The 18790-nt window shown below is 43.2% G+C and overlaps 1 protein-coding gene across 1 annotated transcript; it reads left to right on the top strand.

Annotated features, from left to right (window-relative positions):
• Positions 1–16146: 16146 nt before the first annotated feature.
• Positions 16147–17178, top strand: LOC129149176 (dicarboxylate carrier SLC25A8-like). Its single transcript, XM_054716565.1, has one exon. It carries the CDS (start codon positions 16249–16251, stop codon positions 17176–17178), a length of 930 nt encoding a protein of 309 aa, XP_054572540.1. The 5' UTR covers positions 16147–16248.
• Positions 17179–18790: the final 1612 nt, after the last annotated feature.

Below are 18790 nucleotides of genomic sequence, written 5' to 3' on the forward strand. Positions count from 1 at the left end.
GCCTGGGTCCTCCCAACTGCCCTCCCCTGCAGGCCTGGGTCCCCTTAACTGTCCTTGCCTGCTGGCTCGATTCCCCCTAACTGCCCTCTGCTGCAGGCCTGATTGCCCCCAACTGCCCTCCCCTGCAGGCCTGGGTCCCCTTAACTGTCCTTGCCTGCTGGCTCGATTCCCCCTAACTGCCCTCTGCTGCAGGCCTGATTGCCCCCAACTGCCCTCCCCTGCTGGCCTGATAGCCCCCAACTGCCCTCCCCTGCCGGCCATCTTGTGGTGGCCATCTTGTGGCTACATGGGGGCGGCCATCTTGTGTGTTGGAGTGATGGTCAATTTGCATAGTACCTCTTTATTATATAGGATTATCAAACATTTATTGTGTGCATACTAAGTGTCATGCACTAAGGTAGGCATTGAGGAGAATATATATTCAGATTTCATTTGCCCTCTCAGAGAGCTCACAATGCTTGTGGTTAGTGCAGTGATAGATGTATGTACAAGGTATTATGGAAATAAGGAGCTACATAGACGAGTCACCCATCACAGCCTGTGGGTGTTTGAAAAAAGTATGCAGGAAGTTGCCAAGTGAAGAGGGGGAAGGATGGTCATTTCAAATAGGAAGTGGCAAGTAATGAGGTTTAAAGCAAATGAATGACACAGTCAGGCTTACGTTATAGATAAGTCCCTCTTATAACAATGTGGAGGCTAGGATTGGAAGGGGACAAGACTGGAGGCAGGGAGAGTAGGAGGCTGTTGCAGTAGTCGAAATGAAAAAATTATCAGTGCCTGAACCAGGAAAGTAGTAATTTGGGATAAAGTGGAAGGGCGAGAATAAAAAAATGCTTAGGCCCTGCCGGTGTTGCTCAGTGGTTGAGCATCAGCCCTTGAACCAGGAGGTCATGATTTGATTCCCCATCAGGGTACATGTCTGGGTTGCTAGCTTGATCCCCAATGGGGGGTGTGCGGGAGGCAGCCGATCAATGATTCTCTCTCACCATTAATGTTTCTATCTCTCCTTCTCCCATACTCTCTGAAATCAATAAAAGTATATTTTAAAAAAATAAATGCTGCCGAAACTGGTTTGGCTCAGTGGATAGAGCATCAGCCTGCGGACTGAAAGGTCCCAAGTTCGATTCCGGTCAAGGGCATGTACCATGGTTGCGGGCACATCCCCAGTTGGGGTGTGTGCAGGAGGCGGCTGATCGATGTTTCTCTCTCATCGAAGTTTCTAACTCTCTATCTCTCTCCCTTCCTCTCTGTAAAAAAAATCAATAAAAAATATTTTTAAAAAATAAATAAATGCTTAGGAGCCTTGGCCTGTGTGGCTCAGTTGATTTGGCATCATCCTGTGCACTGAAAGTTTGCCGGTTTGATTCCCTGCAGGATGAAGGGGATTGATGTTTTACTCTTGCATCAATGTTTCTCTCTCTCTCTCTCCCTCTTAAATAAATAAATAAATAAATAAATAAATAAATATTTTTTGAAAACCAAAATATTTTTTAAAAAGAAATGCGTAAGAGATAAAATTAACAGGACTGGAGAATTGATTAGATGTTTATGGTTAGGGAGAGTCAAGGATGACTCCAGGTTCTTGTCTTGTGTGATGGGGGTGTGTATTTGTGAAATATATTAATTGATAGCAATAGAGGCTGACTCTAGCTGACTGAGATGAAAAGGCATTTTTTTCAAAGGATATTGAGGAGCTTCTACAACTGTTTAGGAGGGCTGGAGAACTAGGTTGGAGACAAAGCTTCCAGGAACAATGCCCCAAACCATTGAAGAAGTAGCCAGGTGACACAAAAACTCCCATCCAGAATACAAGAAAAAACTATTAGTGCTGCTGCTACTGCAAGAAGTGAACCTTGAAAATATTGGAAATTAATTCCCTGATAGCAAAAAAATGGAAGCTTCACATAGAGCTGGTTTCCTCATTGTTGCTCAGTTCTGAGTCTGAGTCTCATGTAAGTGTTTCTGATTGAAAGAACCTAAGTACCTTGACTGTGTTCTGACTACAAGGGAGGCTGGGAAATAGTTCTGACTCTTACACAAGGAAGGTAGAGCTCATAATGTGGAAATTCTTCCATATAGAGAAAGGCTGTTCAAATAATGACAGCCACAAGTATGACACAGACGGTGCTGCTATCAACTAATGTAGACAATACAACAGTTTGGAGGCAGTGATAAAGAGTTCCATTTTGAACACATGGAGTTTGAGGCATTTGTAGAATATTCAGGTAGTGGGATGTTTGAAATTTTTAGCAGACAAGTAGCATTTAAAACAACAAGAGTGGGTGGAATGGTCCAGGGAGAGCATGTAGAGTAAGATGAGAAGAAGACAAAGGAGAGAAGCCTGGCGTGGGAAATAAAACTTCACTGGATTTCTCAGTGGCCTGTAAAAAGCCCTAGCCAACTGAGACACAAGAATGTGTGCAATATAAAAACAGAGAATGTTTGCTTTCACTTCCCCTAGATGCATTTCACTTTTTACATACCAGTGAGGATGCTGTCTTTAGCCATTTGTCTGGTTAACTGCTCTGATCCAAAGGGATAATAAAACATCTTCCCAAGAGATCCAAATGGAGCCAGGAAAACTGCAGCATTATACCTCTAGGTGTTAACGCTTAAAAAAGGGATGAAGCTCAGACCTTGGAAACATCTCTCTGGGCTGTAAAAGCTGGAGACACAGCTTATCTGGCCATTAGAAAGACATGTTAACATTGCAAAGGCTAGTAGTATAGGAACCAAGATCCTTTTCATTCTGTCTCCAAAGAGCAAAGGGATTTCTCCTTTCGGAAGGGAGCAGGTTGGCTGTCTCTCTCCCATATATAAATAGAGAAAATCCATTGCTCTCTACCCTCTTCTATGGGTTGGAACATGCCACTTACATAGAAAGTTTCCATCAGTTTTCATCCTGTCACCTGTGGGTCTGGGTCTGGGGGGCCGATGCAGCAGTGTTACTCTAATTGTTGATCTGGTCGTAAGTATTAATAAAGAAAAACCTCCTGTCTCTCACCCAAGTGCCTTGTGTTTCTTTCGTATTCATACATATAAAGTACATAACTGTGTAAGTGAGGTTACGTCTCAGAACTTTCACGGTTCTTGACAAAACATTGGGGAACATTAAAATTTAAGTGCTGAAAAGGGGAAGAGATTAAAAAAGAGAGAACAGCCCAGCTGGTGTGGCTAAGTTGTTGAGCAACGACTCATGCACCAAGAGGTCCCCAGTTCGATTCCCAGTCAGGGCACATGCCCAGGTTGCAGGCTTGATCCCCAGTCAGGGATGTGCAGGAGGCAGCCATCAATGGTTCTCTCTCATCGATGTTTCTATCTCTCTTTTCCTTTCTCTATGAAATCAATAAAAACATATTTAAAATAGATGATTCTCATCACTGATTTTTCTATCTCTCTCCTTCTCCCTTTCTTTTAAAAAATCAATAAAAACATTTTTTTTAAAAAAGAGTGAGAACAAACAGGAATGGCCAGAGAAGTACAGAATAACCAGGAAACTGAATTAATTCAACGTGATGGAAACCTAGGCACAAGAACATTTTAAGGGAGAGGTAATTATCAGCAGTGTCAAATCCATAGAGAAGTCAATAGCATCAAAACTGAAATGTGGCTACTGGTATTGGCTTTGGCGGTTTGGAGGTCAATGGTGACTTTTGCCAAAAGAAATTTCAATGGAAACTTTTTTTCAGTAGGTTGAGGCATGAATGAATTTGAGGAAGTAGAGACAGCAAACTACTACGATTTGGAGAAGCTTAAGCTGAGAAGTAAGGAGAGAAATTGGCATCTGATGGAGACTTAGGATCAAGAGAGAGTTCTGTGTGTTTTTTGTGTGTGTGTGTGTGTGTTTTTTTTTGTTTTTGTGTGTGTGTGTGTGTGTGTTTTAATGGGAGACACCCAGGCATGTGTAAAGCTGAGGAAAAAGCACCACTGATTGAATTCAGAGAGCAAAGGGATAATTGATGGAGAGCAGGGTTCTGAAAGAGATAGAAAAAAATGGCACTTACAGTACATGTGGATGATAGACGTTGAACAGGCAGGTGGGATGGACATAAGGATGTGTGTGAATGTAATGTGAAGAGATTCGGTCCAGAAACCGGACCTGAACGGGAACCCTGAAACACACAGGACGTGATAAAGGATTCCACATCTGGCGCCCACGCGGAGCTTCTGGAGATGATATTTTTTGCCTAGAGGGAAGGAGGAAAAATACAACGTGAAAAGGTGTGGAAATTCACTGGAAAAATGTGAGGGAAATTCACCGCACTCAAAAGCCCACGGCCAGCTGCAAAGTCGCGATCTAGGAGGAGAGGAAAAAATGGCGACGGAATAGAGTCGGGTTTGGAGTCTGTTCCTGGGGCGGAGAGTCGGAGCAGCAGAGGCTCGCAGAGGGAGTGTATGTGGGCAAGCCAAGGGACAGCTAAACTCCAGGAGAAGGCGGGGGAGTGCTGGGCAGTGTTCCTCTGACCGCGCAGCACCCACAGGGGCTGGGTCCCCTCCTGGAGCTGCGGGCTCGCCGGGCGCCTCGCCATCTTGCAAGGAAAGGAGGATTTTAGTGGAAACCTGACTTTCCGCGACAACTGCAAACACTGAACTGCTGGGAGCACCAGACCACCGGTCCCCTATCAGCGCAAACATTCGGATTCAAAGAAACTCTTCACTGGACCACGGAAAGAGAGAGAAATCTATATAACCAGACATCCAGAGAAGAGAGACCATGAGGAGACAAAGAAACAGCCCCCACAGGAAAGAGAAACAGGCATCACCAGAAAAGGAAGTAAATGATTTAGAGGCAAACAACCTATCAGAGAAAGAATTCAGAGAAATGGTCATAAAGTGGCTGAAAAGGATGGAAGACAAATTCGACAATATGAGTAAGAACCAAGAAGAAATGAAGAAGAACCAAGAAGAAATGAAAAATGACATCGCTGCTGTAAAGAACTCAATAGAAAGCATCAAGAGTAGACTAGATGAAGCAGAGGACCGCATAAGTGAGCTAGAAGACAAGATGGAAAAAAATACCCAATTACAACAGCTTCTAGAAACAAAAATTAGAAAGATTGAGGAGAGCGTAAGGGAACTTCGGGACAATACAAAACAAAACAACATCAGGATAATAGGGGTGCCAGAAGGAAAGGAAACTGAGCAAGGAATAGAAAACCTGTTTGAAGAAATAATAACAGAAAACTTCCCTGATATAGGGAAGAAAAAACCCACACAAATCCAAGAAGCTCACAGAGTTCCAAGCAAAATGAACCCCAAAAGACCGACGCCAAGGCACATTATAGTTAAGTTGGCAAACACCAACGACAAAGTAAGAATCTTACAAGCGGCCAGAGGGAGACAGACAGTTACATACAAAGGAACCCCCATCAGACTAGCAACTGATTTCTCAACAGAAACTCATCAGGCCAGAAGGGAATGGAATGAAATATACCAAGTCATGCAAAGGAAGGGTCTAAATCCAAGAATACTGTACCCAGCAAGGCTATCAATCAAAATTGAAGGTGAAATCAGGAGCTTCACAGACAAAAAAGGACTAAGGGAGTTTATCACCACCAAACCAGCAATGAAAGAAATGCTAAAGGGTCTGCTGTAAAAAAAAAAAGAAAGAAATAGGAAGCAAAGAAGGTACACAGGGGTATAGAATAAAAATGGCGTCAAATAAGTACCTATCAATAATAACTTTAAATGTAAATGGATTGAATGCCCCAATCAAAAGACACAGGGTAACAGACTGGATAAGAAAACAAAACCCAGATATCTGCTGTCTACAGGAAACCCACCTCAAAAAAAAGGATGCATACAGACTGAGAGTAAAGGGATGGAAAAAGGTTTTCCAGGCAAATGGAAATGAAAAAAAAGCGGGGGTTGCAATACTTATATCTGACAAATTAGATCTCAAAGTGAAGGACATAACAAGAGATAATGAAGGCCACTTCATAATACTAAAGGGAGAAATCCAACAAGAAGAAATAACTCTGGTAAACATATATGCACCCAATACAGGAGCACCAAGATACATTAAAAACTCCTGGAAGATATCAAAGGAGGGATTGACAGTAATACAATCATAGTAGGAGACTTCAATACCCCACTATCACCATTGGACAAATCCTCTAAACAAAAAATCAGCAAAGAAACATCAAACCTAAATGACTCACTAGAACAGATGGAATTAATCGACATCTTCAGAACATTTCACCCCAAAGCCACAGAATATACATTCTTCTCAAGTGCACATGGGTCATTTTCAAAGATAGACCATATGTTAGGACATAGGCAAAGTCTCTCCAAATTCAAGAAGATAGACATCATATCAAGTATCTTCTCAGATCACAGTGGCATAAAACTGGAAATCAACTACAATAAAAACAACCCAAAGAAATCAAACACTTGGAGACTAAACAGCATGCTATTAAACCATGACTGGGTTACCAAAGACATCAAGGAAGAAATAAAAAACATCATGGCAACAAACGACAATGAAAACACAACAATCCAAAATCTATGGGACACAGCGAAAGCAGTCCTGAGAGGGAAGTTCATAGCTCTACAAGCCTACTGCAAAAAACAAGAAACAATGGTAATAAATTACCTAACCCAACAACTCAAAGAATTAGAGAGAGAGCAACAAGATAAGCCCAGTGTAAGCAGAAGGAAAGAAATAATAAAGATCAGAGCGGAGATAAACGACATAAAGACCAAAGAAACAATACAAAAGATCAACAAAACCAAGAGCTGGTTCTTTGAAAGGATAAACAAGATTGATGGACCTCTAGCCAGGCTCACCAAGAAGCAAAGAGAGAGGACCCAAATAAACAAAATCAGAAATGAAAGAGGTGAAATAACAACAGATCCCGACGAAATACAAAGGATTGTTACAAAATACTACGAACAACTCTACTCCAACAAACTGGACAACCTAGAGGAAATCGACATATTCCTAGAAAAATACAACCTTCCAAAACTCAATCAGGAAGATTCTAAACAGCTCAACATGCCAGTAACTATGGAAGAAATTGAAGCAGTCATCAAAAAGCTTCCGGCAAACAAAAGCCCGGGGCCAGATGGCTTCACAGGAGAGTTTTATCAAACTTTCAAGGAAGAACTAAAACCTATCCTCCTCAGACTATTCCAAAAAATTCAAGAGGAAGGAACACTTCCAGGCTCCTTCTATGAAGCCAGCATCACCCTAATACCAAAACCAGATAAAGACAACTCAATGAAAGAGAATTACAGGCCAATATCCCTCATGAACATTGATGCCAAAATCCTCAACAAAATTCTAGCAAATCGGCTCCAGCAGTACATCAGAAAGATCATACACCATGACCAAGTAGGATTTATCCCAGGAATGCAAGGATGGTACAATATCCGCAAATCAATAAACGTGATACATCACATAAACAAATTGAGAGATAAAAATCACATAGTCATATCAATAGATGCAGGAAAAGCATTTGACAAAATCCAACACCCTTTCTTGATAAAAACTCTAAACAAGGTGGGAATAGAAGGATCATACCTCAACATAATAAAAGCTATTTATGATAAACCCACAGCAAACATCATACTCAATGGGCAAAAACTACAACCATTTCCCCTAAGAACAGGAACAAGACAGGGATGCCCACTCTCACCACTCCTGTTTGACATAGTACTGGAAGTATTAGCTATCGCAATTAGGCAAGAAGAAGAAATAAGAGGCATCCAAATTGGAAAAGAAGAAGTGAAGCTGTCCTTATTTGCAGATGACATGATATTGTACATAAAAAACCCAAAAGATTCCATCAAAAAACTAATAGACTTAATAAATGAATTCGGCAATGTAGCGGGATACAAAATTAACGCCAAGAAATCTATGGCTTTTCTATACACCAATAATGAACTTACAGAAAGAGAGACTAAAAAAGCAATCCCATTTACCATCGCACCAAAAAAATTAAGATACCTAGGAATAAACTTAACTAAGGAGGTAAAAGACCTATACGCAGAAAACTACAGGACACTGAAAAAAGAGATAGAGGAAGACGTAAACAGATGGAAGAACATACCATGTTCCTGGATTGGTAGAATCAACATCATTAAAATGTCCATACTACCCAAAGCAATCTACAGATTCAATGCACTCCCCATCAAAATACCAACAGCATATTTCACAGACCTAGAAAGAACTCTCCAAAAATTCATCTGGAATAAAAAAAGACCCCGACTAGCCTCAGCAATCCTCAGAAAGAAGAATAAAGTAGGTGGGATCTCAATACCAGATTTCAAGCTGTATTACAAAGCCACTGTTCTCAAAACAGCCTGGTACTGGCACAAGAACAGACATATTGATCAATGGAACAGAATAGAGAACCCAGATATCGACCCAAACCACTATGCTCAATTAATATTTGACAAAGGAGGCAAGAACATACAATGGAATCAAGACAGTCTCTTCAATAAATGGTGTTGGGAAAACTGGACAGATACATGCAAAAAAATGAAACTAGATCACCAACTTACACCATACACAAAAATAAACTCAAAATGGATACAGGACTTAAACATAAGACGGGAAACCATAAAAATACTAGAGGAATCCACAGGCAACAAAATCTCAGACATATGCCACAAGAACTTCTTCACTGACACTGCCCCTAGGGCAATGGAAGCTAAAGAGAAAATTAACAAATGGGACTACATCAAAATAAAAAGCTTTTTTACAGCAAAAGAAACCATGAACAAAACAACAAGAAAGCCCACTGCATGGGAAAACATATTTGCAAATGCTATCACTGATAAAGGTTTAATCTCCAACATCTACAGGCAGCTTATGCAACTTAATAAGAGGAAGATAAATGATCCAATAAAAAAATGGGCAACAGACCTAAACAGAATATTTTCAAAAGAAGACAGAAGAAAGGCAAAGAGACACATGAAAACATGTTCAAAGTCACTTATTATCCGAGAGATGCAAATCAAAACAACAATGAGGTACCATCTCACACCTGTCAGAATGGCTATCATCAACAAATCAACAAACAACAAGTGTTGGCGAGGATGCGGAGAAAAAGGAACCCTCGTGCACTGCTGGTGGGAATGCAGACTGGTGCAGCCACTGTGGAGAACAGTATGGAGTTTCCTCAAAAAACTGAAACTGGAACTCCCATTTGACCCAGTAATCCCACTCCTGGGAATATATCCGAAGAAACTAGAAACACCAATCAGAAAGGATATATGCACCACTATGTTCATAGCAGCACAATTTACAATAGCTAAGATTTGGAAACAGCCTAGGTGCCCATCAGCAGATGACTGGATCGGAAAACTGTGGTACATCTACACAATGGAATACTATGCTGCCATAAAAAAGAAGGAATTCTCATCATTTGCAGCAACCTGGATGGAATTGGAGAACATTATGCTAAGTGAAATAAGCCAGTCAATGAAAGAACAATACCACATGATCTCACTCATTTAGGGATAGTAAAGAACATTATAAAGTGGTGAACAAAAAGATAGATACAGAAACAGTAAAGCATCAAACAGACTTTCAAATTACAGGGGGAAAGTTTGGGAAAGGTGGGGGAGTTTTGAAATCAAACGAAGGACTTGTATGCATGCATATAAGCATAAACAATGGACGCAAAACTCTGGGGGGGGGGAGGGCATATGTGGGTGTGGGGTGGGGGGGTAATAGTAAGATATGTACACATATAATACCTCAATAAAAATATTTTAAAAAAAAAAGAGATTCGGCTGAGACTGAAGACCACGGATTTATAGTGGCACTAATTTTTATGGTTTTGTGGATTTTCTCTAACAGGTACAAACACCAAGGTGGAGGAGAGAAGGGTAGTTTGTTGTACTGACCCAAGGTGAAACGTTCGTGTGGCTCATTTGGCAGACAGAAATGAAAAGGGCATTAAGGATGCTGGTGAGAGAGAAGTTCAGGTGATCAAGCATGGGGTTAAGAAAAGTCGGGAAGGTAAGTGAAAAGAGGCCAGGAGGTGGTGACAGACTAGGAGAAAATTGAGGTCTCAGAGAACTAAAAGGGTCTGTATGAAGTAAAGAGAAAAAAAAGTATCAAGTGGGTGAGGGCCTGAAGGATCCAGTAGGAGAAGAAATTGCAGTCAAAATGGAATACTGGAGGAATAAATGGTAGAGGTGAGCAATTCTGGGCCACAATAAAGTTCAAGATGTGGTGTTTTGGGTGTGGGTGGCTGAAGTGGAATGGAAAAGGTAATTGAGAGTCAATGAATGGAGAAATTATGTCATCTCCATGGACAATGAGATCCCTTATTATGAGCACCAGGAATTAGAGTGGAGAGGGAGACTGTGGGCTAGGTGCCAGTATGTTTACTTAAGAAGGGGAGAGTGAAGGATATATAAGAATTTTCTAAGCAGACTGATGGAGGGGATGACCATTCTAGATAGAGAGAAAAGATTGGGAAAACGCATGGTTGGACGGGTGAAATAGCCGGATCTCTCCAGAGAACTGAAACCAGTATAAGTGTCAGTACAGGGATGAGGCTGCATTAGCAGGTGGAGCTGACATATGATGCACAGCCACTGAGGAGTTATATAGAATTGACTTAATTCTGATGTGCAGTTTAGGTTTTCTAAGGCGAAGTGTGGAAAATTAGAATCAGGAAGGGCTAGAGATCAGTTAGAGGGTTGCTGCAATTGCCCAGGCCAGTACCAGAGGAGTGACACTGACTATGGAGGTAGAGAGTGGATTCCAAAGCTTTTTTTTTTTTCTTTAAAATATATTTTATTGATTTTTTACAGAGAGGAAGGGAGAGGGATAGAAAGCTAGAAACATCGATGAGAGAGAAACATTGACCAGCTGCCTCCTGCACACCCCCTACCGGGGATGTGCCCGCAACCAAGGTACATGCCCTTGACCGGAATCGAACCTGGGACCTTTCAGTCCGCAGGCCAATGCTCTATCCACTGAGCCAAACCGGTTTTGGCTCCAAAGCTTTTTTAATTTAAAGGGCTAGTATGGCATATGAAAGTTGAACTCGACATGGTAAAACTGACAGGCCCAGTTGGCAATCTCCCTCCTTTTTAAGGGTTACTTCACCATATGTGATAGGCAACTCTAACATGGCACCAAAGTTTCCTGCCTCCCAACCCATGAACACACACCTTCTCCCAGTTAGTATGAAACTAATCTAGACACTGCTGTGAAGGGATTTTGCAGGTATAATTAAAACCCCAAATCAATTAACTTTAAGAAATAGAGATTATCCTAAGTGCACTGACCCAATCAGGCAAGCTCTAAAAGGGATTGGGCTCTTCATTTACAAAAGGACAAATACTGTATGATTCAACTTATAGGAGATATCTAAAGTAGTCAAGCTCATAGAAACAGAAAGTGAAATGGTGGTTACCAAGGGCTGGGGGATGGAGAAATGGTGATCTGTTGTGTAATGAATATAGAGTTTCAGTTTTGCAAGATGAAAAGTTCTGGAAATTTGTTGCACAACAATGTGAATGTACTTAACACTACTGAAAATAGTTAAGATGGTGGTGAATTTTGTGCTATGTGTTTTTTTTTTTATCACAATTTTCACAAAAGTGGGAAGGACTGGGCCCTTTCCGGTGAGATTCAAAGTATGAGAGGAGTTTGACACGAGGAAGGCTCTCCATTGCTGACTCTGAAGATGGAGGGGGCCACATGCCTCTAAGAACTGAGGTTGGCCTCCAACTGACTATGATGAAGGATATGGGAACCTCAGTCCTTTGACCTCAAGAAAGTAAATCCTGCCACAACCACATGAGTTTGGAAGAGGTCCCTAAGCCTCAGATGAGTTTATGGCCTAGCTGACACCTTAATTTTAGCCTGTGAGACCTTGAGCAGAGAACCCAGTTAACCTGGATTCCTAATCCATGGAAACTGAGAAAATAAAAGTGTGTTTTGTGCACACGTGTGTGTGTTTGTGTGTGTTTGTGTGTGTGTGTGTTTTAATGAATTTTTTATTTATACACTGTATCTAGAAGCCGATACATAAATTATTATACAATCTATTTCCAGAAATGTACAAAAGTTATTATTATTTGTTTATAAATCAAATGACATATTTCAATCAATGGATATGTATTTGTTGTCACTCTGTTGTTCATAATTTTTACCGTTACCTTTTTCTTCTTCTTCCTCTTCTTAAAGAATACCTTTCAGCATTTCATATAATACTGTGGGTTCTCAGTACAAATGGTACACACCTGACTTGAAACATACAGGAAAAGTATAAACTACAGTAGTCTGAATTGCAAGGGTTAATTTCATGACATTTCCACACGACTATAAAACTTCCATAACCCAACATGTACATTTACTAAAAATTCTATAAGAATTTTTCATCATCTGTAGATGTAGAGTTTGTAACACTTTTCAGAAATAGCAACTGCACATTTTGCCATGTCATGGTTGATTAATAAAAAAGGTGTTTACAAAAAATTCTCTTTACAGAATTAAAAATAAACTAAATTTGTGATTACTAGTATACCAATACTTTATTTGAGAAATATTAAGTTATTTACAGAACTGGCAATTACTCCTATTAGACTATTTAACAAAACTGTCTATAGAATCCAAAAATATAAATAAAATATACTCAAACCAAGCTAGAAGATGATGTTTTATTTCTCTTTTTTTCCTTCCATTTTCAACCAGACTGAGTATCATATAAAATTAACCTTTCACATTATGTTTGCTACTCACAGCAAATGGCTATCTCTCTGTATAAAAACAGAACACATTGCAATACCCCTTTCTTTCTGTTTACAACTTTAATTAATTTCTTTTTTATTTATTTCAGAGAGAAAGAGAGAGAGAGAGAAACATCAATTTGTTGTTCCACTTATATATACATTCATTGGTTGTTTCTTCTTTTTTCTTTTTAAAAAATCTTTATTGTTGAGATTATTACAGATGTCCCTCTTTTTCCCCCCATAGCTCCTCTCCACCTGGTTCCCACCCCACCCCAGGCCCTCACCACCCTATTGTCTGTGTCCATAGGTAATGCATACATGCATATAAGATCTTTGTTTAATCTTTTCCCGCACTCCCCCACATCCCCTTTCCTCTAAGAATCATCAGTCTGTTCCATTTCCATGCTCCTGATTCTATTCCATTCGCCAGGTTATTCTGTTCATCAGATTTTTTATTCATTTGATTTTTAGATTCACTTGTTGATAGATATGTATTTGTTGTCACTTTGTTGTTCATAATTTTTACCTTTACCTTTTTCTTCTTCTTCCTCTTCTTAAAGAATACCCTTCAGCATTTCATATAATACTGGTTTGGTGGTGATGAACTCCATTAGCTTTTTCTTATCTGTGAAGCTCTTTATCTGACCTTCAATTCTAAATGATAGCTTTTCTGGGTAGAGTAATCTTGGTTGTAGGTTCTTGCTATTCACTACTTTGAATATTTCTTGCCACTCCCTTCTGGCCTGCATAGTTTCTGTTGAGAAATCAGCTGACAATCATATGGGTGCTCCCTTGTAGGTAACTAACTGATTTTCTTTTGCTGCTTTTAAGATTCTCTCTTTGTCTTTTGCCCTTGGCATTTTAATTATGATGTGTCTTGGTGTGGTCCTCTTTGGATTCCTCTTGTAAGTCTATTTCTTTCACCAGGTAGGGGAAGTTTTCTGTCATTATTTGCTCAAATAGGTTTTCAGTATCTTGCTCTCTCTCTTCTCCTGGCACCCCCATAATTCGGATGTTGGTACGCTTGAAGTTGTCCCAGAGGCTCCTTACACTATCTTCATATTTTTGGATTCTTTTTTCTTTTTGCTCTTCTGGTTGGGTGTTTTTTGCTTCCTCATATTTCAAATCATTGATTTGATTCTCAGGATCCTCTAGTCTACTGTTGAATCCCTATATATTATTCTTTATTTCAGTCAGTGTATGCTTAATTTCTGACTGGTCCTTTTCCATTTTTTTGGCATTCTCACTAAGATCCTTGAAGGCCTCACTAAGTTCCTTGGAGGTTTCTAGAAGATTCTTGAGTAACCTTATAACTGTGGTTTTGAACTCTATATCCAGTAGTTTGCTTTCTTCCATTTCTTTCATTTGTGACATGTTTCTTTGTCTCTGTGTTTTGGCTGCTTCCCTGTGTTTGTTTCTATGTATTGGGTAGCTGCTAAGTCTCCTTGAGTTGATAGAGTGGCTTTGTGTGCTAGGTGTCTTATAGGGCCCAGTGGCTCAGCCTCCCCAATCATCTGAGGTGGACACTCTTGGTGCACCCCTTTGTGGGCTGTGTGCACAGTCTTGTTGTAGTTGAGCCTTGATTGCTGTTGGTATCACTGGGAGGAATTGATCTCTAGGCCAATTGGCTGTGATGACCAGCTGTGTCTACACTGGAAGATCTGTTGTCCAGGAGACACCCTTATGGGGCAGGACTTGCTTCTGTGGGGCTTTGGTGCTCACTGAGTCTGCCCCTTGAGTGTGTCACTTATGGATGTGAAGAGTTGTAATCCAGTATGGTCTCACACTGACCACTGGGTACACTGGCTCTTGGATCTCCAAGGAGGTGCAAAGTCAGCCACTGCCTGGGGCCACCCAGCAGGAGCTCAGAGAGATCTTCAGATTCCTCCTCTTTGTATGGGTTTGGAAGTGCCCAGATGAGGCCCAGCTGTGAAGCAAGGCAGGCTGGTGCTGGTGCCAGCCTTGGGCCTTTTATTGATAGCTTTGGGGTTCCCTGACCCAGCTGCAGCTTGTTTGACAGGTTTTAGGCTGAGAAAGGACAGGCCATTCATATGCAAAAGTCACTGTGCACAGCTTGGGTGGGGTTGTAAATTTGGGTGGGGGAGGAGTCTCAGGGAATCACCAGGGTGGAGCAAACAGCAATGGCTGCCAGTCAGCCCTGCACCGGAGAGGTCCCAGCATGGGAACAATTACCACTGCGAGCACCTCCGTCTGGAAGAAAGCCATCCCTGAGTTCCTGCCCCGATGCCAGACAGTCCAGTTTCTCTCCGTATGTGTCTGGGTCCCCTCTGCATCTCGCCCGGCACTGGAGCTCAGAGCAAGCAGGAGCTTGTAAATTCAGTTCATGGTCCCGGCCTTTTAAGAGGAGCAGCTGGGTCTCCAGCAGCCTGTGTGTCACTCAGCCCCAATCTGCACTGGTTTTTACAGCCCGTAGTTCCTACAGCCCATAGAGGCTTCTTTCCTCACCTCTGGGACCCTGGGCTGGGCATCTGGTGTGGGGCTGGGACTCCTTGCTCCCCCAGGAAGCCTCCGCAGAGGTGATCTCCCTCCCAATTAAAAAAGTGGCAAACCAGGGTGCTGGACCAGACCATTCCGCATCTCCGCACCGCCTACCAGTCTCAGTGTGCTTTCTTCTTTACTTCTCTAGTTGTAGTACTTCCACTCAGCCAGCTTTCCCGTGGTTCTGGATGATAGTTGTTCTGTATTTTAGTTGTAATTTTGATGTGGCTTGGGAGGCAGCGAGTACAGGTGTTTACCTAAGCTGCCATCTTGGTTCCATCTCTCATTGGTTGCTTCTTATATGTGCCCTGACCAGGAATGCAACCTGAAACCTTTTGGTGTATGGGATGACGCTCTAACTAACTGAGCCACCTGGCCAGGGTTAAATGTCTTACATTAATTTAATAATAAGTTTATAACACTGTCATAATTATTAATCCAAATAGTTTATAGTAAACGCTTAAATTATATTATTACAATATTCTCCATATGCCATCTTAGCAGGTGAAACATCAGAAAGTGAAAGAGGAATCTCCACAATAAGGTACAATCAATGTTCCACCAAAAACTAAGTTCCTGTTCCCCTTTAATTCAAAATACATCATACCATAATATTATGGCTTTGTGCCTTTTCTTGGTAATATCTCAATTCTGGCCTTAAAAAACAACAACAAAGAGACTGCAAGCCGACCGCGCCCTCGCATATAGTCTGCGTTCCCTCTTGGCTCCCTCTGACCACTGACCGACAGAGCCACCCGCACTCTTGTCTCATGTCTCCCTGCGGCCCGGACACATAGTATGACCTTTAGGTATTTCGTCTCCTGGCCATTTTCTATGGAAAACCAACAGGATCGGAACATGAAAGCTACTGGCAGCTTTGAAGAACAGGACACCTTTAGAGAAGCTTGATCTTGGAGGCCTCAGCGTGAGACTTCGCAAAGCTGGTTTCTGGCAGAGTTCCTCTATCTCGTCTTGTTGCTGGTTGAAGGTGCCCCCTTCTCCAACTTTTCTTCATCTCCTAGAAGACAGCAGAAAATCGGCATCATGGTTGGGTTTAAGGCCACAGATGTGCCCCCTACTGCCACAGTGAAGTTCCTGGGGGCTGGCACAGCTGCCTGCATTGCAGATCTCATCACCTTTCCCCTGGATACTGCTAAAGTCCAGCTGCAGATCCAAGGAGAAAAGCAGGGGGCAGTGCGATCTGCAGCCAGTGTCCAGTACCGCGGTGTGCTGGGCACCATCCTGACCATGGCGCGCACTGAGGGTCCCCGCAGCCTCTACAATGGGTTAGTCGCAGGCCTGCAGCGCCAGATGAGCTTTGCATCTGTCCGCATTGGCCTCTATGACTCTGTCAAGCAGTTCTACACCAAGGGCTCTGAGCATGCCGACATCGAGAGCCGCCTTCTGGCAGGCAGCACCACAGGTGCCCTGGCTGTGGCTGTGGCCCAGCCCACGGATGTGGTAAAGGTCCGGTTCCAGGCTCAGGCCCTGGCTGGAGGTGGCCAGAGATACCAAAGTACTGTTGATGCCTACAAGACCATTGCCAGAGAGGAAGGGTTCCGGGGACTCTGGAAAGGGACCTCTCCCAATATTGCCCATAATGCTATTGTGAACTGTGCTGAATTGGTGACGTACAGCCTAATCAAGGATGCCCTCCTGAAGGCCAATCTCATGACAGATGACCTTCCTTGCCACTTCACTTCTGCCTTCGGGGCAGGTTTCTGCACCACCATCATTGCCTCCCCTGTCAACGTAGTCAAGACGAGATACATGAACTCTGCCCTTGGCCAGTACAGCAGCGCTGGCCACTGTGCCCTCACCATGCTCCAGAAGGAGGGTCCCCAAGCCTTCTATAAAGGGTTCATGCCCTCCTTCCTCTGTTTGGGTTCCTGGAACATGGTGATGTTTGTCACCTATGAGGAACTGAAATGGGCCCTCATGGCTGCCTGCACTTCCCAGGAGGCTCCCTTTTGAGCCTCTCCTTCTGCCAACCTGACCACCTCTGGCTTGGCTTCAGTTCCAGCCAGGCCCTCCTTTTCCTCTTCTCTCCTTCCCTTCCCTCCATCCCCACCCCTTCCTTCTCCCATTTCTACCATTTCCCTTTCCTCTCCCCACATTTTTACCTCTCCTCCCTACCTCATCTCCCCATTGCCTCTCATCCCTAGTGAAGTTGACCTCAGTTGACACTGTGGAGGCCTGTCACCAACCAGGATCCCAAGCCCCTCAGTCCCTTGAAAAGTTCAGCCTATCTCTATCTTGTTCCCAAGTGAAGCCAGCACATCACCCGTAAAACAAGCTCAATCTTGAGGGGAAAAAAAAACAACAGAAAAAAGTGGGGATCAGGCCAAAACCAGCTCTCCGACATCCCCTGAGGGGTCTCGGATTGTGAGAGGGCACAGGCCAGGCCGAGGGACCCCCACTGGTGCATGATCAGGGCTGGATAGGGATGCGAGAGATTGACCAGCTGCGGAGGGACAGTGGGAGGGCTCCAGGGCTTGTCTGGCCCATCTCGCTCAGTCCCAATCAGCCGGACCCCAGCAGCAAGCTAAACTACCAGTCGGAGCATCTGTCCCCTGGTGGTCAGTGCACGTCATAGAGAGCGGTTGAGCAGGCTTAGCATACTATTAGCATATTATGCTTTGATTGACTGAACAGATGACTGGACGACCGGACACTTAGCATATTAGGCTTTTATTATATAGGATGCCAATTTGTATCGGAGTTTAATGACATAAAAGGCAAAAATTTCTAAATTGGTGGTATACAATTATTTAAGACTAGTGACCTGTTGCGCGAAAACGCGCAAGACCTGGGACTCCTCTCCCTGCCCCCCCGCCCTGTGCCATGGGGCCACCCCAAGTCCCACAGTCCCGCCTCGCATGGCCCGTGCGCTGTGGGATGGCCCCGAGTCCTGGAGTGCCGCCCTGATGCCCTGCCTCCAGGCCATGTGGACCGGCCGCCAGGGCTGCAGAAACCCCAGCAGAAGTCATGTGAAGCAGCTGCTGGGACCGCGGGAATCCTGGCAGAAGCCACGGGAAGCGGCCGCTGGGACCTCTGTGCCCCTGCAGGGCCGCAGGAACCCCGATGGAAGCCGCACAGAGCGGCCGCCAGCCCCGCCCCAGCTGCCCCCCCCCCCGTGTGCACCACCATCTTGTGACAGTATTATGGTGTGAGGGTCAACTTGCATATTACCTCTTTATTATAAAATATATACAGCCCTAGCCAGTTTTGCTTAGTGGATAGAGCATAGGCCCATGGACTGAAGGTTGTGGGTTTCATTCCAGTCAAGGGTATGTACCTCGGTCGTAGGCTAGATCCCCCTCCATGGTCAAGGTGCAGGTGGTAGGCAACCAATTGATGTGTCTCTCTCACATGTATGCTTCTCTCTCTCTCTTTCTGTCTCTCCTCTTCCCTTCCACTCTCTAAAAATCAATGGAAAACATATCCTCAGGTGAGGATTAACAAAATACACACACACACACACCCACACATGCGCGCGCGCGCGCGCGCGCACATACACACAAATGAAGGCAACAGAAAAACTCAACTTGTTACAACCAAAATATCAGCACAACCTTAAAAATAA

Source organism: Eptesicus fuscus, chromosome 1 (assembly GCF_027574615.1).
Source record: "Eptesicus fuscus isolate TK198812 chromosome 1, DD_ASM_mEF_20220401, whole genome shotgun sequence".
In the NCBI taxonomy this organism is placed as follows: Eukaryota; Metazoa; Chordata; class Mammalia; order Chiroptera; family Vespertilionidae; genus Eptesicus; species Eptesicus fuscus.